The sequence below is a fragment of the Protopterus annectens genome, chromosome 2.part2 (assembly GCF_019279795.1).
Source record: "Protopterus annectens isolate FY-2018-M chromosome 2.part2, PAN1.0, whole genome shotgun sequence".
NCBI classification, from domain to species: domain Eukaryota; kingdom Metazoa; phylum Chordata; order Ceratodontiformes; family Protopteridae; genus Protopterus; species Protopterus annectens.
This window is the reverse complement of record NC_056730.1, coordinates 482420158-482439710: the sequence shown is the minus strand read 5'-3', so window position 1 is coordinate 482439710 and position 19553 is coordinate 482420158. Positions and strand designations below refer to the sequence as shown.

The window sequence follows — 19553 nt, the reverse complement described above, 5'->3', positions numbered from 1 at the left end:
GAGATGTTTTTTCATATGCTTCTTTCAAAGTAGCTCATGCAAATATTTCACAACTAGAGGCGTCAAAACCCTTTTGGGGCCGCTGTTATTCCACTAGTAAATGAAAATTTCTATTTGGAGGTTTTCTTCCCTCCTTAAATTCCTCATGGAACAAGTGTATAAAAGGTATAAAACTGAATCATCCAGCCAGTCAGTTGCAGTTGCTCTAGGTTAGAGTGTACCATTCATTCCTGACACTGTGTGAGCAGATCAAGTCTGTGAAGAATCTTGTGGTAATTGCCCTTATCCAGTTTCATAAAAGGGAGACCAAACTTTGCCTGGATAAAAAAAAGGGGGTTATCACAATGATCTTGGTAATTCTTTCTTTATCTTTACAAGTATCTTGGGAATCAATGGAAAGGGTGGAAATGCATGAAGGAACATACCTGACCACATAAATTACAGCATCCATCTTCCAAGCATGGCTGCAAGGATGTCTTCAATAGAATTTTTTCATTTGTCTGTTTTGAAAGGAGGCAAACAGATGCACTTGAGGTTTTCCCCACATCTGGATCAAGTCCTGAAAGACCTGTATGTGGAGCTTCCACTTGTGAAGGTCTGTACAAGACCTGCTTAGTCTAGCACTAGATTTTGCTGTGACAGAATGTATGATGCCTGAAGAGTCAAAGAATGCAGTAGCTCTGGCTCCCAGGCAATTATTGCCAACCAGCAAGAAGAGTATGACCTTGTACCCCCCTTGATTGTTCATGAACCACATCATAGTGGTATCGTCTGTGACCACTAGAAGAGGACCCAGAGTCAATAAGTAGTGAAGAATTTTTAAGGCATGGAACACTGCCAACACCTCTTTTACATTTATGAGCTTTGGTGTGTCCTGAGGACCCCAAAAGCCTTGCACTTGAGCTCCCATGGACATTGAGCCCCACACAAAATCTAAAGAGTCTGTCTGGACAGTTAGGACTGGGGTCTGAAGAGAGGGAAAAGCAGTCCTACATTAAGACACAGCTGATCACTCCACCACTGCAGTTTTTGTTTCACAAATTCCAGTACATGTACAGTGAAATCCAAGGGATGAAGGTGCTGGATCCAACAATTCAAGTATCTTTGATTTTTTTCTCATGTGTAGTCTTGCTACTTATGAGGACCCATGATGCCATGAGGCCTTGAATTTTGAGGAACTCTCTTACGCAGGCCATGTCCAGAAGACAGAAATCCAAGAAAATGCCCTGCTAAGTCAGGTCTTTGCTTTCTAGCAGGAAGGCAATCCTTTTTACTGCGTCTATCAAACACCCCAGGAAAACAATGTGTTGAGAAGGTGTGAGGAAGGACTTTTGAAGGTTCAATTTGAAGCTCAGATGGGAAAGGGATGCAACCTTGTGTAAGGATTCCAAGCATCTGGATACAGAATCTGCACAAATCAGCAAGTCGTCTAAATAAGGAAAAATGTGAATGCTTAGGGTTCTGCAACAGGCAACAACCACTGGGGCCGGACACTTTGTAAACACTTGAGTTGCAGTAGACAGCTTAAAGGGTAATACAGAAAACTGATAATTGTAAACAAGACACATAAGAATACGTGTCATTGAGATTTAGAATCACCAAAAAGCAGTGGTAAGAAAGCAACTCTAGGACCGACTGTTAGGTGAGCATTTTGAATGTCAGATCTTTTACACAAGTGTTTAGAATGGATGAATCTAGGACAGGTCCTCCAGGAGGGCTCCTTTTTTTAGTACCAAAAAGATTCTGGAGTGAAATCCTTTGATTTTGTGCATCGTGTATCACAGGCACTGGTTCTATGACCTTTGCTTTTACTGTATGAAGGAGCACTGGAGGAAATAACTCTGCCTGGTCTTGTGGGTGTTGGAGGAATTCTCCTGAAAAGGGGAAAACTTTTCTAGCCACTGCTATGTTTATCTTCTCCGAATTATTCTCAAACCTATTTGTCTGAGACTACTTTAGGCCAGGCTGCAGGGTTGAGCCAGTGAGCCAGGGGAATGTAGAAAGACAAAGGTGCAGAAAGGGAGGGGAGGGGTGCTATGTGACTAAAAACAGTCATTCATTTTTCAGAAAGGAAAACCTTGTTGGGTTTTGAAGAATTCAACTCCTACCATTTCCTTTTGGATCCTTGAATTTTGTTTGCCCGATATTTTTGTTTATTATGCCCCTTGAAGAAAGGCACCTTGTTTGGAACGAACTTGGGTACATGAAACATCCTACATACCCCCATGCATTAATTTGCTTCTCATCATCCCACTGTTTGAGAATCGGTGTAACAGACGGCCCAAAAAACAACTCATAACTTAAAGCTGCATTCAAAACTTCAGGTTTTAAATAATCAGAAACATTCTGATAACATAACCAAGCATACCATCTTAACATAACAGAACATGCAGCATTTCTCAAGACTACATATGCACATTCAAGCATACCTCTAAATGCATGTTTTGAAACCGGAGTCAAATGATAAACACTTTCATTCATATAAGACTATTGCTATGCATGTAAGAATGCAGAAAAATCATTATCCATCTGTATGTAAACTGCAGAATAAATTTCCACATACAGCCTTGATAATTTAACATTATAAAGGCTAGAGTATTAGAAAGATACATCCTTTTGCCCTGAAGATTCAACCATGTTCCCACTTTATCACAGGGGTGTTAGATTAGATGAGGCCAGGGACTTTTTATCTGAGCAGGCAGGTGGGTCAGCAGTCAAATGAGAAGACAGACCTGTCATATCAAAGGAAACCCTATACTTTCTCAAAGTCTTTTTAGGGACTGCAGGAATGGATACTGATTTCCTGTAGGCTGCTTTATAAACATCTTCCAAGGGCAGTAAGGAAGGGGGGGGGGCACAGAATTGGGCATCTCATCCTCTGTAAGCAAAAACATAAAATCTAGCAATTATCTGAGGAAAAGTGAAAACCTGTTTGGATTTAAGCTCTGTTCCACCTTCCAAAGAATCAGAATGACTAGACTCAGTGTCAGGTAAGAAACCACCACTGTCCTCATCAGATTCCTTGCCTTTCTCTAAAACAACAGAAAGGTCTCTAGCCAAACTACCAATAGAACCATGGATGGGAATAAAACCACCAGAATTAGTTGTTTGAGGAACATCCTTAGCCAAGAAACCACATCAGCCATATAAGCAGCTAAAACCTGATTATCAGCTGTATAATGAAGCTTCTGTGTGTTTTTCTTGTGAATTTCACCACTAGATAAAATATGTGAGGACAGACTACTATGTCTGGCAAAGGGTCTCTTACCCTGGATTACTCCTACACCTAAAGGGTTTGCATGGCTCTCCTATACCTGCACCAGGTATTGTAACAACCCCGGAAGACATGTCTAAACACAATTTCATAGTGACCAGCAAACTACAGTAGAGGAAGAAGGGGCAAAGGGCAAGTGGTCTGTGGGCCAAGCAGCAGACCTGAAAGAATCACTACCCATAGATTGAGGCATATTTTTCTTTTAATGTGCAACCAGATATTATGGGGGAGGGGGCACAGATAGGCTCCATCAAGTCAGGGGACAGAACACCAGCCAGAATAACAAACTGACAGTATTGTAGTAGCTTAATACAATTAAGTATTCAAGTATGTCCTCTCATAACTAAACTCTGCCAACTTGTGCTATCATCAAAAAAACTGTTTGAAATGTGTTTAGAATTCTTTTACAACTGACAGAAGTTAAAAAAAATTTCTAGTAAACAAAGTCCAATTACCACAATCACCAAAGCAACCAATGTGCCAAATCAGTGTCACAAGAAGGAGGGGGGGGGGGGGTCTGAGCTTTTGAAAGCTGATTTGTACTGTGTTACCTTGGCAGGTAATCAAAAATGCAGAGGCAGTGGGAATGATGATCATCATTTACATTCTTTTCTTTCCACTACCTGCCAACCATCCTTTTACTTGATCACTCCATTGGGGTTTTATTAGCTAAGGTCTAACATCCTAATATCCTTGGCAACCTACAGGCTCATTCCACAATACCACAGATGCCAAACTCCAGCTACAGCGCACAGTATTTTATATGGACATCACATTCACAACCTAATCGCTGCTGGCATATCCACAGCAGAAATGACTCGTCAGCACAGTAGCATTCTGATGAGTGGACAAGCATCAGTAACTCACTCACATCCTTCCTCATTAACTCATCCATCTCCCAGTTCATATGAAGTCAACAGCTGGGCTTTCATCCCTCTGTGCCAGTAAGCAAACAATGTAATATTTAAAAGTTTTTATTTTACTATCACAGAACACCTAATAATCTGATGGCAAAACAGCAAAACATGCCAAACAGATGTGTTATGAAATATTTTCTGAACAAAAACAAAAAGTCCCAATACAAAAAAGAGATATAATCAAAAACCCATGCAAGAAGTATAAATGTGGAAATTGAAACAATAGCCACAAACTTTGCTAACACAGACAAAAGATAATGTTTGTGGTGACTTTGCCAGTCCACAAAAGACAGTAAAGATATACTTCTGAATAGTTTAATTTCTGTAGGTTTCATCGCATTAAGGCAACATTGCTAAATTTATGAAGTGTGTGTAAGAAAAGTAAAAATTTTATTATGAAAAAACTGACTGGAGTTATTTAACTACTGCAGAATAGCATTAGTGTATTAATTAAAACTCATGATGCTTTAAGGCATAGAGAAGGTATTCTTACTGTCCACTAAGAACTGATTTCGGCAAATCCCATTCAGGCAGGACTAACAAAACATAGGGCAAAATTGTTAAAAATGGTGTAAAGTGATTTATATATATCCCAGAGTTTAACAGTCTTGGAATTACAGTTAGGGGTGTCCAAGAGCACAGCATCTTGTCTGCAGCAGTGGGATTCCTGCCCAACCTTTTTTTTTTTTTTTTTTTAACACAACTGTTAACTGAATAAGCCTAGAGACACAAGTGCCCCTTTTCAGGAACGACCCCAGAGCACTATCTCCTTAAGTAGATTGCTCGGAGTCATAGAGGAGGCAAAGGCAGCTGTAAGAAATCAAACCTTTGGTAAGAGAAAGTATTTCGGAGCCTTAATCTTCTGCACTGACAAAAAGAAGTAGAAAAAGATCAAACTCTAGCAAACTACCTGTTCAGTCTACTGGTCTCAAATAAATTAATACCACAGACTTATAACAGCTACCATACTTTGTTCTTTACCTGAAAAATTGTATTCAATGATGAAAATCTACTAGAGGCATCTTAAAAACAAAATCTTCTAACATGAAATTATTTTGGTACCTTCTACATTTTTTACTGGCTATTTATGAACTTCTACTAAAATGTCTGGATGCCTCAATACATCAAGTGTAAATTCAGGTACAAATACAAGTCCATAAGTAGAGGACAGTGGTCTTTTTTTTTTCAGTCAAGAAAATGTGCATGGTTTCATACTTATGAATTTTAAGATCCAAGTACATTTTTAAACCACATTCTACAAGGATACCGGTTAAAAAAAAAAAAAAAAACTTAACATTCTGAAGTGGCACTCATACTTACATCTCTGAGCATCTTCTGTGTTTTTGTTAGCAGTGTAGATCCCATCTTGTATCTCATCTAACCAGAGAACTGCAGAGTCATCTTCTGTGGCCTGTAATTCAAAAAAAACAATCTTGACATATATATATATATATATATCTATACATACATGCATATAAAAACAAAACACAGTTCACCTGGATTTTTTAATTACCTGGCACTAAACGTTAATTTAATGTACTTCACTACTTTATCCAGCCACCATCATACTTAACTCTATTGACTGAGTAGGTGGGCTAGTCCACAGAAAATTTTCAGCAATAACCCAAGACAATTCTCTATTCGCCCTTACCAGCCAATCAGTAAAACAGTTCACTGTATTTATCCAAGGCATGTCCAAAGGGCAGTTTCAGGTGTACTCTCTGGTCCAACTGGTCTGGTGAATCTGGGCATTTTGAGGCAATGCTACAATTGCCTCAAGAACGCAGACAACCCTCTCCTCCTTCCACCAAACACTAACACATGCAATAGATGCAATTATACAGCCAAACTGGAGGCTAAGCTCTCTCAACCCAAGACTGGACCAGGCAGTCAAGAGGAGAAGGGAATTACTTGCATCACACCACCAGTCTCACATAGTCCTATGAAACTAGCACTGGCAAAAAACACACAAATATACGAAAACATACTCGGAGGCTCTAAATAAAAATCTGCAAAAGCAACAGAGACCTCCAAAGCAGACATCCAAGCAACTTCTACCCCCCAACACAAACCATGAAACACATACTTCACAAAACCAGTGTGCCATGCAATCAAAGCCCTTAAGGCAAAATAACATACCCAACACACTACTAATAGGTGACTCTATAGTCAGGCACACTGACGTCCCACTCACTAGGCTGAACAAGGAGTAGGTTACTGTTAGCTGCCTGTCGGGTGCCAGGATCTGCCACATAACACAAGCACTCAGGTCACTCCAGAACAAGGACAAATATGACTCTGGCATTGCCCATGTTGGCGTGAATGTCTTCAGCCGTACCTCCCTGGACTACATGAAGAGAGACATGGAGGAGCTCTCTGATCTCGTAGCCCAGGCCGGTATGACCCTGACCCTGAGTAGCATCCTGCCCTCACCAAGAATGATACCAAGGTATAGAGAAAAAAATATCAATTTCAACAACTGGCTAAACTTCTGATGTCATTCAAAGGGGATCCAGTGTCTGTCAGCCTGGGATGACATGTTCGACAAGCCACGCTACTTTGCTAGAAACGGTTTGCACCTCTCACCCTTAGGCTTTCGAATACCCTGACCAAGGCTCTTGCCACCCCCATAGTGCCTTTTTTAGGCAAGGCTCAAAAAACAAACCCGCCACTGTAAACAGCACAAGTAACAAAAAACTGAGGGTAATGCTACTCAATGCCAGAAGTCTAAACCTCAAAATTCACGCACTCAAGGCACTCCTCAGTATGGAGAAAACAGATATATGTGCAGTAACAGACACCTGGTTTAAGGCTCCAGAGAGCACCCCTGCACTACCAGGCTACAACTCATACCATACATTTTGGCCACAAAACCCGGATTGAAATACAAAAGGCAGGGGAGTATCCATATTCATCAAGGATACCCACAGCTCCGGGTTAGTGGCACAGCACGATGCTTCAGAGATCATCCACGTGCAACTAACAACAGGCAAAACTGCTATTCAAATTATAGCTTGCTATAGATCACCAACCATGTCCCAGGACCCCCACTCCACATTCCTGGAAACACTGTGAAATATAAAGGTCCTACCAAACACCCTGATATTGGGTGATTTCAATTACCCAAACATTAACTGGGAGAACTACTCAAGTACAAACTCCCTTGCCCAACATTTCCTAGAATTTATAAACTCAAACGCCTTGGATCAACTGGTCAACACAGCCACTTGAGGTGACAGCATATTGAACCTGGTCATCACCAACATGGGTGACCGGTGTTCCACACCAGACGATAACCCCTCATTGGTTAGATCTGACCATAAACTAATCACTCTAAATATCCACATTCCGCCACCACCCCCGGTCAAAGAAACCACCGTGAAAAACTTTTCAAAAGCAAACTTCACGTTACTTAAGACCAAGGTGGGAAGTTTCAAAACCCCATGCTAAAGGATAATGCTGTCCAAGCTGCAAAATCCTTTACTAATGCACTCTACAGGCGCCTACAAGAATGCATGGATCGTGCTATCCCCCACAAAACCAAGACTCACTCCTCCAAGAAAAGGAAACCAGTCTGGTGGACCCCTGCCAAACAAGCTATACAATAGGAGGAGGAAACTAGTACAGAAAAGAGTAAAATCCCAAGAAGGGAAGACATCCCTGATCAGTATCAGCAAGAAACTACGTTCCCTCATAAAATCATCCAAGGCTAGCTTCTAAAGAAAAATTGCCATGGACTCCAAAGATAACCACAAGGCATTCTTTAGCTATGTCAAGAATCTGAGTGGCAATTCTCAGATCTGCTCGGAGTTAGTGCAGAATGGCAGAAAATACACTGAACTGACTGTTATAGCCAACATCCTGGCAGTCAGGTTCAGTGCAAACTTCACCCCCCTCTCACCCCCAAAAGGGCCCATAACTATACCAGAAGAATGTAGTGCCCCTGAAATCACAGACAGTCAGGTTAAAACAGTCCTCTCCAAAGCCAAAAACACAGGATCAATAGGACCGGACGGTGTCCCAGGCTGCGTCCTACACGAGCTCAAAGATGAACCAACCCCTCACCTAAACAAACTGTTCAACCTCAGCCTCTGCTTGACTAGCTTGGTCTGCAAAGCTATGGGGCACATCATCGTAGATCTCATTAACAGAGACATTGGGAACCTCCAAACATTGGACCCTACCCAGTTCAGCTTTGTTAAGGGCAGATCATGCCTCCTAAACCTTGTGGTCTTCTTTGAGACAATTACCAAGGTTATAGACGAAGGAAAGGTGGTCCACACAGCCTACCTAGACCTCGCAAAGGCCTTCTACACTATTCCCCACTCCGGTATTATAGACAAGCTCACCAGCGTGATGGGTTGCCAACTGGCTCATGGACAGAAACCACATGGTAAGAGTTGCGAGAGCTAGGTCTGACTCTAAACCAGTTACAAGTGGCGTTCCCCAGGGCTCAGTCCTAGGATCCCTCCTGTTCGGCATACACTTCTCAGAGGTACAGTCAAGCACAGGAAGACTATGGCTGACCAAGTACGCAGATGACTGCAAACTAGGGGCTATAACTGACTCTCCGGCTGACACCGACATCCTCCAAAAGGGTCTCACTGAGATTGATACCTGGTGTCAAAACCATGACCTCAAGCTAAATGCCAAAAAGTGCATAGTCATCGCCTTTGGAAAAAAACAAAGTACCCAAACACTACCACATAGGTGGTAACCCCCTAAATATGGAAGACATAATAAAGGATCTGGGGACCAAAGTAGATAGTAACCTCGCCTTTGATAATCACATTGCCAAAGTGGTTAGAAAATCCTTCTGTGTGGCCCACCTAATCACAAAAGGGTTTGCATCCAGATCGAAAGAGATCACTGGGCCCTTCTACGCATCACTCATCAGACCCATCATAGAGTACAATGCCCCATTTGGGATGTACCTTACAAGACACCTGCAACAACTGGAAAGACCACAGAAGTACCTCACCAAGAGGATCACTGGCCTCAAGCAGATGCCCTATGCAGCTCGACTGAAGAAACTCCAGCTGTAGTCAGTTGCATACCGCCTACTCAGAGGTGATCTCTGCCTGACACACAAGGCCATGTCCAACCCAGAACTGATGGACATGCTCCACCTAAAGAAAACCATATCCCCTCAACCCACACGCTTCCAGGGATCTAAACCTCACCACAACAATAAATAGGATGTGCTGGAGGGATAGATTCCTGTCCCATTGACTTCCCATGCTCTGGAACAAGATTCCAATCTACATTAGGCAGAGCTCCTCGATAACCCTCTTCAAGAGGAACCTTGACGAGTGGATGGGAAACAAAGTTTCCCCAGGGATCACTTCAATGGCTCTGCTGGACAGAGGCACAGGGAACTAATCTATGGCGGGGGGGTGAAGGCCAACACACTCCAGCTAGGCTTATAAATGCCTTCGGGCAGATAGCCTAGTACCTACCTATGAACCTAATTAAGACACTTGCAAGTTTCAAAAGATAGCTATAATTACTCATTTGTTACATGAACAATTCACATAGTATGACAGTTCAAGTGCAGAGCAACAACATCTTGACTTAGGGAGGATAAATACTGATGACAATTGATACACTAGGAGCATGTTATTTATACAGTTCAAATAGCGTGAGTTTATTTGCAGAAAAATGAACTGACACGTGAAAGACAAATACTAGTGATGATGTACTATGAGATAGGTGATGATGTACTATGAGATAGTTTCCAGTTTAAATAGCAGCATTAATGATTTACACAAACAGACTTGAAGAGATGGAGGATAAAAATTGCTCATTTTGGTAAACTGCACATTAGAGGAGGTCTTTGTAATGCATTTTGCAAAATTGTAAAAAAAAAAATAAACCAGTACTAAATAAACTACAGTTGTACACATGGTTCTATCAAAATGACAAGGCATCCATCCAGAGGATCCTATCATTTCAGAACTGATGACATTTATTCATAGGCTAAAAATTTAGAACTGAACACATAGGGAAAGAAAAGAAATAAGTTGTGTTATAATAAACTGAGAAAATTGGATCAGTTAATAGCAGAAATACCAGAATAAGACACTTGAACAATTAGACTGTTTGAGGTACAACTGTAGAAGGGGGGACACAAAGTGAAGGCCAAATCCTAATTATTTTGATCTTTAATGGTTTGCTCAGTCCCAAAAATGAATACTAGAAAAAAAAAACATATGTCAGATTGCAAATGTGAAAATTTTAAATCTTGGCTTTAGATCTGATTTGATGTATAAAAGCAAAAATGCTTTCATTGCTTAAAAATTCTGATATCCGATTGATGTGATACCATCCAAACAGAGCATGCATGTGGACTGCACAATATTTGTATTGTTTTAAGATCTTCAAATGAATAAAGCACTTAAAAGGAAAAATGTCAAAACAGCCATTTGAAGTACGGCTAGCTTCATCACTCCAATGGAATAAACATAGATTTGTCTTAAATGCCTCTATGTGATTACATGTAAAAACAAAAATAAATAAATCCTGAATGACAGCTCTTGCATCTGGAGTCCATAAGTTTCAATTATGTGGCTGTACTGCACAATTCACGTTCTAAATTCAACTATCTAATTCTCAGAGGTCCAGGCAAAGACACAGGGCCTGTGGCTGACCAAGTTTGCCGACGACTTAAGTTGGGTGCTGTCACTGACTCCCCACATGATGTTACCATACTGCAAGAGAGTCTCACAGCAACTAATGAGTGGTGCCAAAGTCATGGCCTCAAGCTAAATGCAAAAAAATGTATCATCATATCATTTGGCAAAAACACGACCCCTATTATTTACCACATCAATGGCAACCCCCTAAGCATATAACCTGTGGTGACAGACCTGGGCACTCAGGTTGATGATAACCTCACATTCGACCATCATGTAGCAGCAGTGGTCAGAAAAGCCTTTTACTTGGTTCATCTCATAAGTAAAGGGATTGTATCCAGAAAAAAGGAGGTTATTACCTCTCTATAATCCTTCCTCATTAGACCAATAATTGAATATAATGTCCCAGTTGGGATGTACCTCTCCAAACATCTGCACCAACTGGAAAGGCCACTGAAATACCTCACAGAGAGAATCCATGGCCTCCAATACCTGTCCTATGCAGACAGGTTCAAATCACTATCTCTCTACTTGGTATCATACAGATTGCTCAGGGGTGATCTGTCTCTCGCTTACAAGGCACTCTCAGACCCGGCCCTACTAGAGATGATCCATATCCTTAACTCCTCACGCACTACCCGCTCAAAAGGCCTGAATCTCATATGCGACATCAACAAAACCTGCTGGAGAGAGAGGTTTGTCTCCCAGAGGCTGCCCAGTCTCTGGAATAGACTTTCCATACACGTCAAAAAGAGCACCTTGTTGACCCTCTTCAAGCGCAACCTTAATGAGTGGATGGGAAACCACATATTTGTCCCAGGGGTTCCAGCTGTGTCTCTCACTGACAGGGGCGACAGGTCCTGACTGAGGTTTCTTTTTGGGGATAAATTCTTGGCTAGGCTTGGAAGGGCCCCAAGGCCATTAGCCTAGTAACCTCCTATGATCCTATAATAATATTCTTCATCTATGTTGATGACAGGAAGTATTACTATTACTACCACAAATCAAATACATTTTCACTAACTTCATGCAGACCAATAACAAAACCCCCAACAACATTTCAGTTAAGACTTACATGGACTGACTGCAGCAATATTTACAGAAGGCTTGGGGGGCACAGAATAAATCACTAGTGGCAAAAAAGTGCTAGAATTCATACATAATGCATACTGGCTATACTAATAAAAGCAAGATGTGGCAGCATGGAAGGAAAAAGTGATTTAGCAACATAAGCAGCACAGCTCTGCTACGGTATAAAAAAAAGCATGGTATACACTGCATGCAACCAAATGCACAATGATATGGAAATGATGATTCCAATATAAATGACATAAAATAAGTATGCAAATTACAGCATCAAATATATAAAAATACAAAATGGGTACATGGGTATACTGTAGCATTCACGTATTCTAAATGCTAGACAATGACAGTATGCAGGAAATTACAATGGTGAGAGCAGCAGCTATAGCAGAGCAACATGTGTTGGTGGCTGCTCTCAGAGCCAGTGACTGTGACACAGCACACAACAGCCACCTTTATAAATGCAGATGGCACCATCGGTTCCAAGTCTAGAAGCTGCCTGCGTGACCACAAAATCGTTATTCATTTATGAATGAATAAGACGACCATACAGAAGCTTGCTGAACTGTGTCACCCACACAAAGAATCAAAGGAGATGGATGAACTACCCATATCAGTAAACACCAAGGTATGTATAGTTTTAATCACTCCAGTTAATGAGACCTTTCAGTGACCTATATGGGAACATGCGATAAATACTGCAGACATCAGTCTTATTCATCCTACACCAGTTCCTCAACATTATTCTACAGCATACATAAGGGCAATTTATGGTTCTCAAGGACTCGGGAGAAGAGCCACTACTATGTAAACATTTTATGGCATGGCCCCTTTTCAACACATTGCCATCAGGACCCAGTTTGGTCCACAAGCTGATAGATGACTAACAGGAAGGGCTTACAATTCTTCAACTGCCAGAAAGTGCGCAATGCTTGGGTATCATCTAAAATGTCCCTTTGTAGCACATAGACAGTTGACAGAATTTAAACATAAGGTACATATACCTGAACTACACCAACAGTTCATGCAGAGGGACTTACCACAGCATCATCAAGTAGTAGGTGTACAGGTAGGTACATTCACGTCAGTATATGCAGTTACCATGTACGCAGCTAGCAAGCCACATATAATTGTATCAATGTTGTGTTTTGTAGGTGCTGCTGGATATGCACTGGAACCATGGCTGATGACCTAACCACAACCCCCAAACCATGGCAGATTGAATACAACACTGCACATGTAGGAACATACAAAGTGATGGAGCTCGTAACATTTTTGTCCAAATGAGGAATGTTTTTGTTGCAAAGATGCACCCAGTGGCATACTGAAGTATGCACGAGGGACCAGCAGCTAAACATTGTGTGTACCATGTCAAAAACTTTACCATGCAGAAATAGCTGTAGTAGATGTGGCCAACAACCAGAGCAGATAGAGAATAAGAAGGCAAACAGACTCGCAGCATTGCTGCTTGCCCATCATCATAATCAACAGTTCACCCCTTTTTACATATATTTATTGAAACACATTTTAAAATATGACACGAGTACGAATACACGAACAGGAAAGAAAACAAACCATAGTAACATTTCCATAATTACTTTTATGCAGTATACGTGCTTTCTTTTTAACAATTTTTAATCACTCCACCATTTCATAAATTGCTCAATTCCTGCCTTCCTTTAAAGCTCACTCCTCTTCCTGAACATTATTCTGCAAGTATTCATCTAATAAATTCCATTAATTTATAATTTTCTCCTTTCCTTTATTAAAGATCCCACACCTCCCATTTTTATCTCCTGTATAACAGTCAATATTTCAATTACAGTTGGTTTAGATTTTGATTTCCAAGTTCTAGTTAATTGCTTTTTTGGCAGCAAGTAGTGTTATACTATGCAAGGCCTTACTATGTCTAAGAAATTCATACCCTATAACCTAGTTCTAAAGAATCATTTCCTTAGTAACAATAGTCTGCTCCCTCAAAATTTCCAACAAGTAACGTGTAGGGACTTCTAAAGTTTACCATGTTGTTACATTCCCAAAAATCCTCTCACATTTGCATCACACCTCTAGCATATGCTGTCTACCTCAGGAAAAATTCTCTGAAGCCTGCTTAAAATATATAAACACCTATGCAAGTTTTCCATGCAAAAATCAAAACATTCCAGAATCTGCTGCATACTTGTGAGCCATATGGATATCCTCTCACTGTTCTTTTGCAACTCGCTTTTCCTTTCTCTTTTCTAGCATCCTCTAAGAGCTACCATACATGTTATATGCCTCACTAATTATCCATGTTTTGACAGCAGCTTCTGTTTTCCATTTAACTAAAAACTCTGTCACAACTGGTCTTTCACTTAACACTCCCTATTCTTTTCTCTTTGCCTACATTCCTATCAATCTCTAGGAGGGGAGGCAGTCTCTGATCCGCAATCCAAACTTCTGCCTAGCCTCATACCACACTATTAGCTTACCCTTTCTAGTTATTTGTTTCCAAAACACTGGTTCCTTTGCTAATTTCTTCCAGTAAATTTCATCCCCACATGCCTATTTTCTATACCCCTACAGCCGCTCACCCTTTCGGCAAAATCTCCTTTCGCCATTCCACTGTTGGTTTAATTCTTATAGTGCGTTCTACTACTTTTTCAACAAAACATTTGGTATAGTTGCTGTTATTCTCCTTAAGGACCTGTGTTCAAAATCAAACTTTCTCCATACTTCTCAAACTCACTCCGAAGTTTCACCTTCAACCCTTTCCACTTTGATTTATAAACTTTTGTATGTGTTTCATACAGGAACATAACTGAGTAGCCCTAAAGTATCCCTACAAATCAAGCAATCCTAAATTGTCTTCTTCCACGGAAAGAGTCATGTTATCAAACTTAAATCTTGCCCTCCTCCCTTACAAATACATTTCTTCATCATTATTCTCCACCACTTCTCCATGGGGTGATAAAAATACAACTAAACTGTATATAAAACTAAAGGGACTAAAACATTTTCACTTCTTTTACCTTACTATGTCTATATTTATAGTGAAGAGCTTCCAGCTTCTCAGATTCTGTATCATCTCTTGTTTGGTCTCTTTCCACACATCTTTAGCTGCCATAACAGAATAAGTTTTGATCCATACATCTAAATACTTTATCTTAGTATGTCCCCATTGATGTGGATATTGCTGAACCATTTAATGTTTGAATAAACCATATATTGCTACAGCCTTTGTTTTAGCTTCATTTATTGTATACCTTAAAAAGACTTGAAACTGTCTCAAAATATTCCACAGAACTGAAATGTCCTTTTCTAGACTAATCAAGTGCAAAATATCAACTGCAAATGAAATTAACTGTTCTTGATTACTATACCAGTTACATCATTGATTTTTAGTCCATTACTTTGCTTTTTATTTGGAGCTATTAGCAAAAAAAAAAAAAAAAAAAACATAACACAGACAAAAGGACATCCCTACATGGTTCCTTTGTTCTAAAACAGCATGCCTGAGAGGAACCCTCTCACCTTAATTCTTGCCTCAAACCAATCACATACTCTCCTAACCCTATTATTTAGGGAATGCAAACACTCGCATTGCCATACTCATAAAACCCCAACTGAGTTTATTGAATGCTTTCTCTGCTTCAAGACTTGCCAGCAGCAGCCTTTTTTTTTTACATTCTGCTTCCCTCTGAATCATCATTGCCCTAAAAGTGTTTGCCCCCCCCCCCCACAAAACCAGAATGAGCCTTATCTATAAATTTTGATGACACCTTTGCCGTTCTTTTACTTAGTACAAACAAACACTTTAAAATCAAGATTTAAAACCAAAATGAGTCTACATGAAGCTGTGTCTGAAAGGTCTTTAGCCTTTTTGGGTAATAAAGCTACCACAGTTTTCTTCCTAGATGGAGGCATTTCTCAGTTTAAAATTCCGGTCAGCATAACCTTCCAGATCTTTATTACTTTCTTCTTGCCTAACTTCCAAACTTCCACAGGAATACTGTCTGCTCCAGGAAACTACCCTGTTGACTAATTATACATCACCATTTTTATCCCCCATCTTAACTATTAATTATTGAGCATCCTCTTGGCTGAATTTAAAACACTTAAGTCTTCCACAAATATTTGTATTTGTGCCTTTTCTTGGTTTCCACACTAGTCTGCTTTATACAATTTTTCATAACATTTCTGACAAACCTGTAATACCTCTTCAGGATCTCTGGTTATTTTTCATATGCTCCCCAAGTATGGAGATAAACCTTTCTACTTTCTGTTGCCTAAGTCATTGTGCTAAAGGTTTTTGTGCTGTGTAATCATCAAGACATACTTGCTTAACAGCAACCTTTCTAAACCCATACGTCTTATCCAAATACTTTTTTCCCCTATAGGAATCTGAAGTTGATCCTCCTCTTGTTCTGTAACATCCCCCTTTCTTCTCCACTATTTTAACCTTTGTCTACATCTGTAAATCATTATTCTTTCTTTCTCGTATCTATTTCTCCCTCATTTCTGCTATGTCTGTAGATTTCATTTTTATTTTATCAATAAGGATCCCTTTAGAAGAAGTTTCAGATCATTTCCACCACCGAATTCCTAAATTCCTCTATTCTTCACAGGTGCTTAGCAAATATCTACTTCATTACCCTGCATCTTCATCTTAGTTTTTATTGATGTGTGATCTGAAATAATTAATGGGTATCTGGCAAAGCTTTCAATTAAATAACACATGCTCCCATGAAGTACACTTTCTATGCAGTTTAGCACAGTTACTTGTACCTTCTGGAATCATATGCAAGTTCTATCAGAGTTCCTGCTAGAGAATTCACATTTTCCATTCCTAAAATTCTCACATACTTCTTTAGAAGTCTACCCTTTTTTATTACATTTTGCATTCTAGGTTCCCCTGTTACATCCTAATTATTGAAAGTCAGGATCCAGTCCCAAACCATAAATAATATTCCCTGCTAAAACTTATTGCTCCAAACATATACATGAACACCAAAATAAGTTTTAAGTGACATAGCAAATCCAAACAAAGTCTAAAGGTGTTACTGCTCAATGCTAGGAGTCTAAACAGAAAACAGCACTCCCTAGAAGCTTTCTTCACCCCAGAGAATGCTAATGTCTGTGCGGTCACTGAGACATGGTTTAAAGCCACAGACAGCACATTAAAACTGCAAGGTTATAATGCCTTTCACACATTTAGACCAGCTACTACCCAGAGACAAAGTGGAGGTGTTTAAATTTACATCAAAATAAAAATATACCACAGGACTGGTCAAACAGGACAATGCATTTGAGATTTTCCAAGTTCAAATCACCATAGGCAAAATCTGATGGTGCTTCTTTGCAAGCTATAGGTCCCCCTGTATGACCCTGGAAACCCATATCGTGTATTTGAATTTATTGGACACACTCACCATCCAAGCCAATACCATATTTATGGGTGGCTTTAATTATCCTATTATTAACTGGGAGTCAAATGTACAGGCACAGAGTTTCTTGGATTTTGTAAACACAAACTCCCTGGACCAGACTGTCAATACACCAACCAACAAGGGGTGCAACCATACTGGATCTGGTCCTCACTAATACTGGAGAGTGCTGCACACCCTTAGTATAAGGTCTTCTCTGGTAAGGTCAGACAGCAAAATGGTCTCCTTTGAAGTAAAATTAAAACCTGAAACCTCAGCTAACCTTGAAATATTCAGGAACTACCCTAAGGCTAACTTCCAAATATTAAATGATATCATGGCAAAATAAGCCCCCATAAACCCTGAGAACACTGCTGCCAAAGCAGAACTGTTCACAGACACCCTTATCCAAGGATGTTAATAGCTGCATAGAGGCAGCTGTTCCCACAAGGAAGAAGTACAGAACTAACTCAATAAATAAGCCACCCTGATGGAATCGCACCATCAACAGGCTATTTAACAGAAGGAAGTAAATCATGGAACAAGTTAGGAGATGCAGCAGTCAGCAGAATAAAAGCACTCTCAAACTAAACAAATAACTCAGAGCACAAATAAAGTCTTCCAAAGCCAAATATGAGGTAAATTTGGTCTCCTAGTTCAAGGACAACCACAACACATTCTTTAGCTATGTCCGCAACCTCAAAGGCAATACACAATTGTGTGCAGAGCTCATTGTAAATGGTGTGACCTATACTGAATCAGAAGACATAGGAAACCTACTCGTCGACTAATTCAGCTCCAAATTTACCCCTCTCTCTCCATCAACCTTCCCCTCAGAAAACACTAACAAATATATCACTAGGGAACCGGTCCTTAATGCTCTCTTTAATCCAAGAACACTGCATCAATGAGCTTAGACAATATCCCAGGATGCCTTCTAAATAGCATAAAACAATCTATCAAGCCCCCTGGAATTGCAATTTAACTGTAGCCATCATATAGGCTTTGTGCCTCATGAATGGAGAACAGCAACAGTTACCTCTTTGCACAAAGGTGGGCCATGTACAGACCCTGGAAACTACAGACCCATAAGTCTCACTAGTCTCATATGCAAAGCCATGGAAATAATGATCATGGAAATGATCAATGATGACATGGGAAACCTCCAGACACTGGACTCAACCCAGCTTGGTTTCATCAAGGGCACAGGTAATGCCTACTCAACAGACTGACTTCTTTGGGAAAATCACCAAAGCAGTGGATGAGAGCAAATGGTTCACACTGCCTACCTTGACTTGGCCAAGACATTTGACACAATCCTCCACTCAGACATTGTTAACAAACATAAGAGGATGGGGACAAACCCTTATGTCACCCCGGTGGATAGCTAACCGACTCACAGACAGGACCCAGGAAGTTTGAATTAGAGAGTCCACCTCTACAAAGAGGCCAGTCACAAGTGCTGGGGACTGCTCCTTTTTGGTATTTACCTCTCTGAAGTCAAAGTCAATGTCAATGACCTCTGGCTGACTACATTTGCAGATGATTCCAAATTAGGAGCAGTCACTGAATCACCCACTGACACAAATGTTCTCCAAGAAGGACCGACACAAACAACTGGTGCCAGAGCAATGGACTACAACTAAGTGCCAAGAAATGCTTAATAGTATTCTTTGGGAAGTCATCCACCTATGGAAACTGTACACTGACAACACAACCCTAAAAGCTGAGCCAGTAGTCAAGGACTTGGGGACACACACAGACAGTAATCTAGCCTTTAACCATCACATGTCTACAGTAGTGAAGAAATCACTTTATGTTGTGCAACTTATAAACAAAGGTATGGAATCTAGGTCTAAAGTCATCATTGTTCCACTGTATTCAGCATTCATCAGATCTATCACTGAGTACAATGCCTCATTTGGTATGCACCTAACCAGGCATGTCCAACAACTGGAATGTCCACAGAGGCTCCACAATAAAGCAATACAGGGCATAAGTAACATGCTGTATGCAGACTGCCTCAAGGCTTTACCTCCGTATTCTGTCTCCTACAGACTGTCGAGGGGAGATCTATGGCTGGCATACAACGTATTGTCAGACCCCACTCTGACAGACCTCCTTGCATATCTGCAAAATGAACAGCACCACAATTACCCATTCTAAAAACTTAAACCTTGCCTGTTGTATAAACAGGACATGCTGGAAAGACAGATATATATCAGAGACTACCCCTTCT

General features: G+C 40.4%; 1 protein-coding gene across 1 annotated transcript in view; it reads right to left on the bottom strand.

Annotated features, from left to right (window-relative positions):
• The window catches only part of IQGAP2 (IQ motif containing GTPase activating protein 2), a gene marked incomplete in the record, with an annotated part of 4327392 nt that overhangs the window by 1680392 nt on the left and 2627447 nt on the right, over positions 1-19553 (bottom strand). Inside the window, 1 exon segment of the mRNA XM_044063965.1 lies at positions 5512-5602. Within this exon segment, the coding sequence (XP_043919900.1) occupies positions 5512-5602 (91 nt within the window).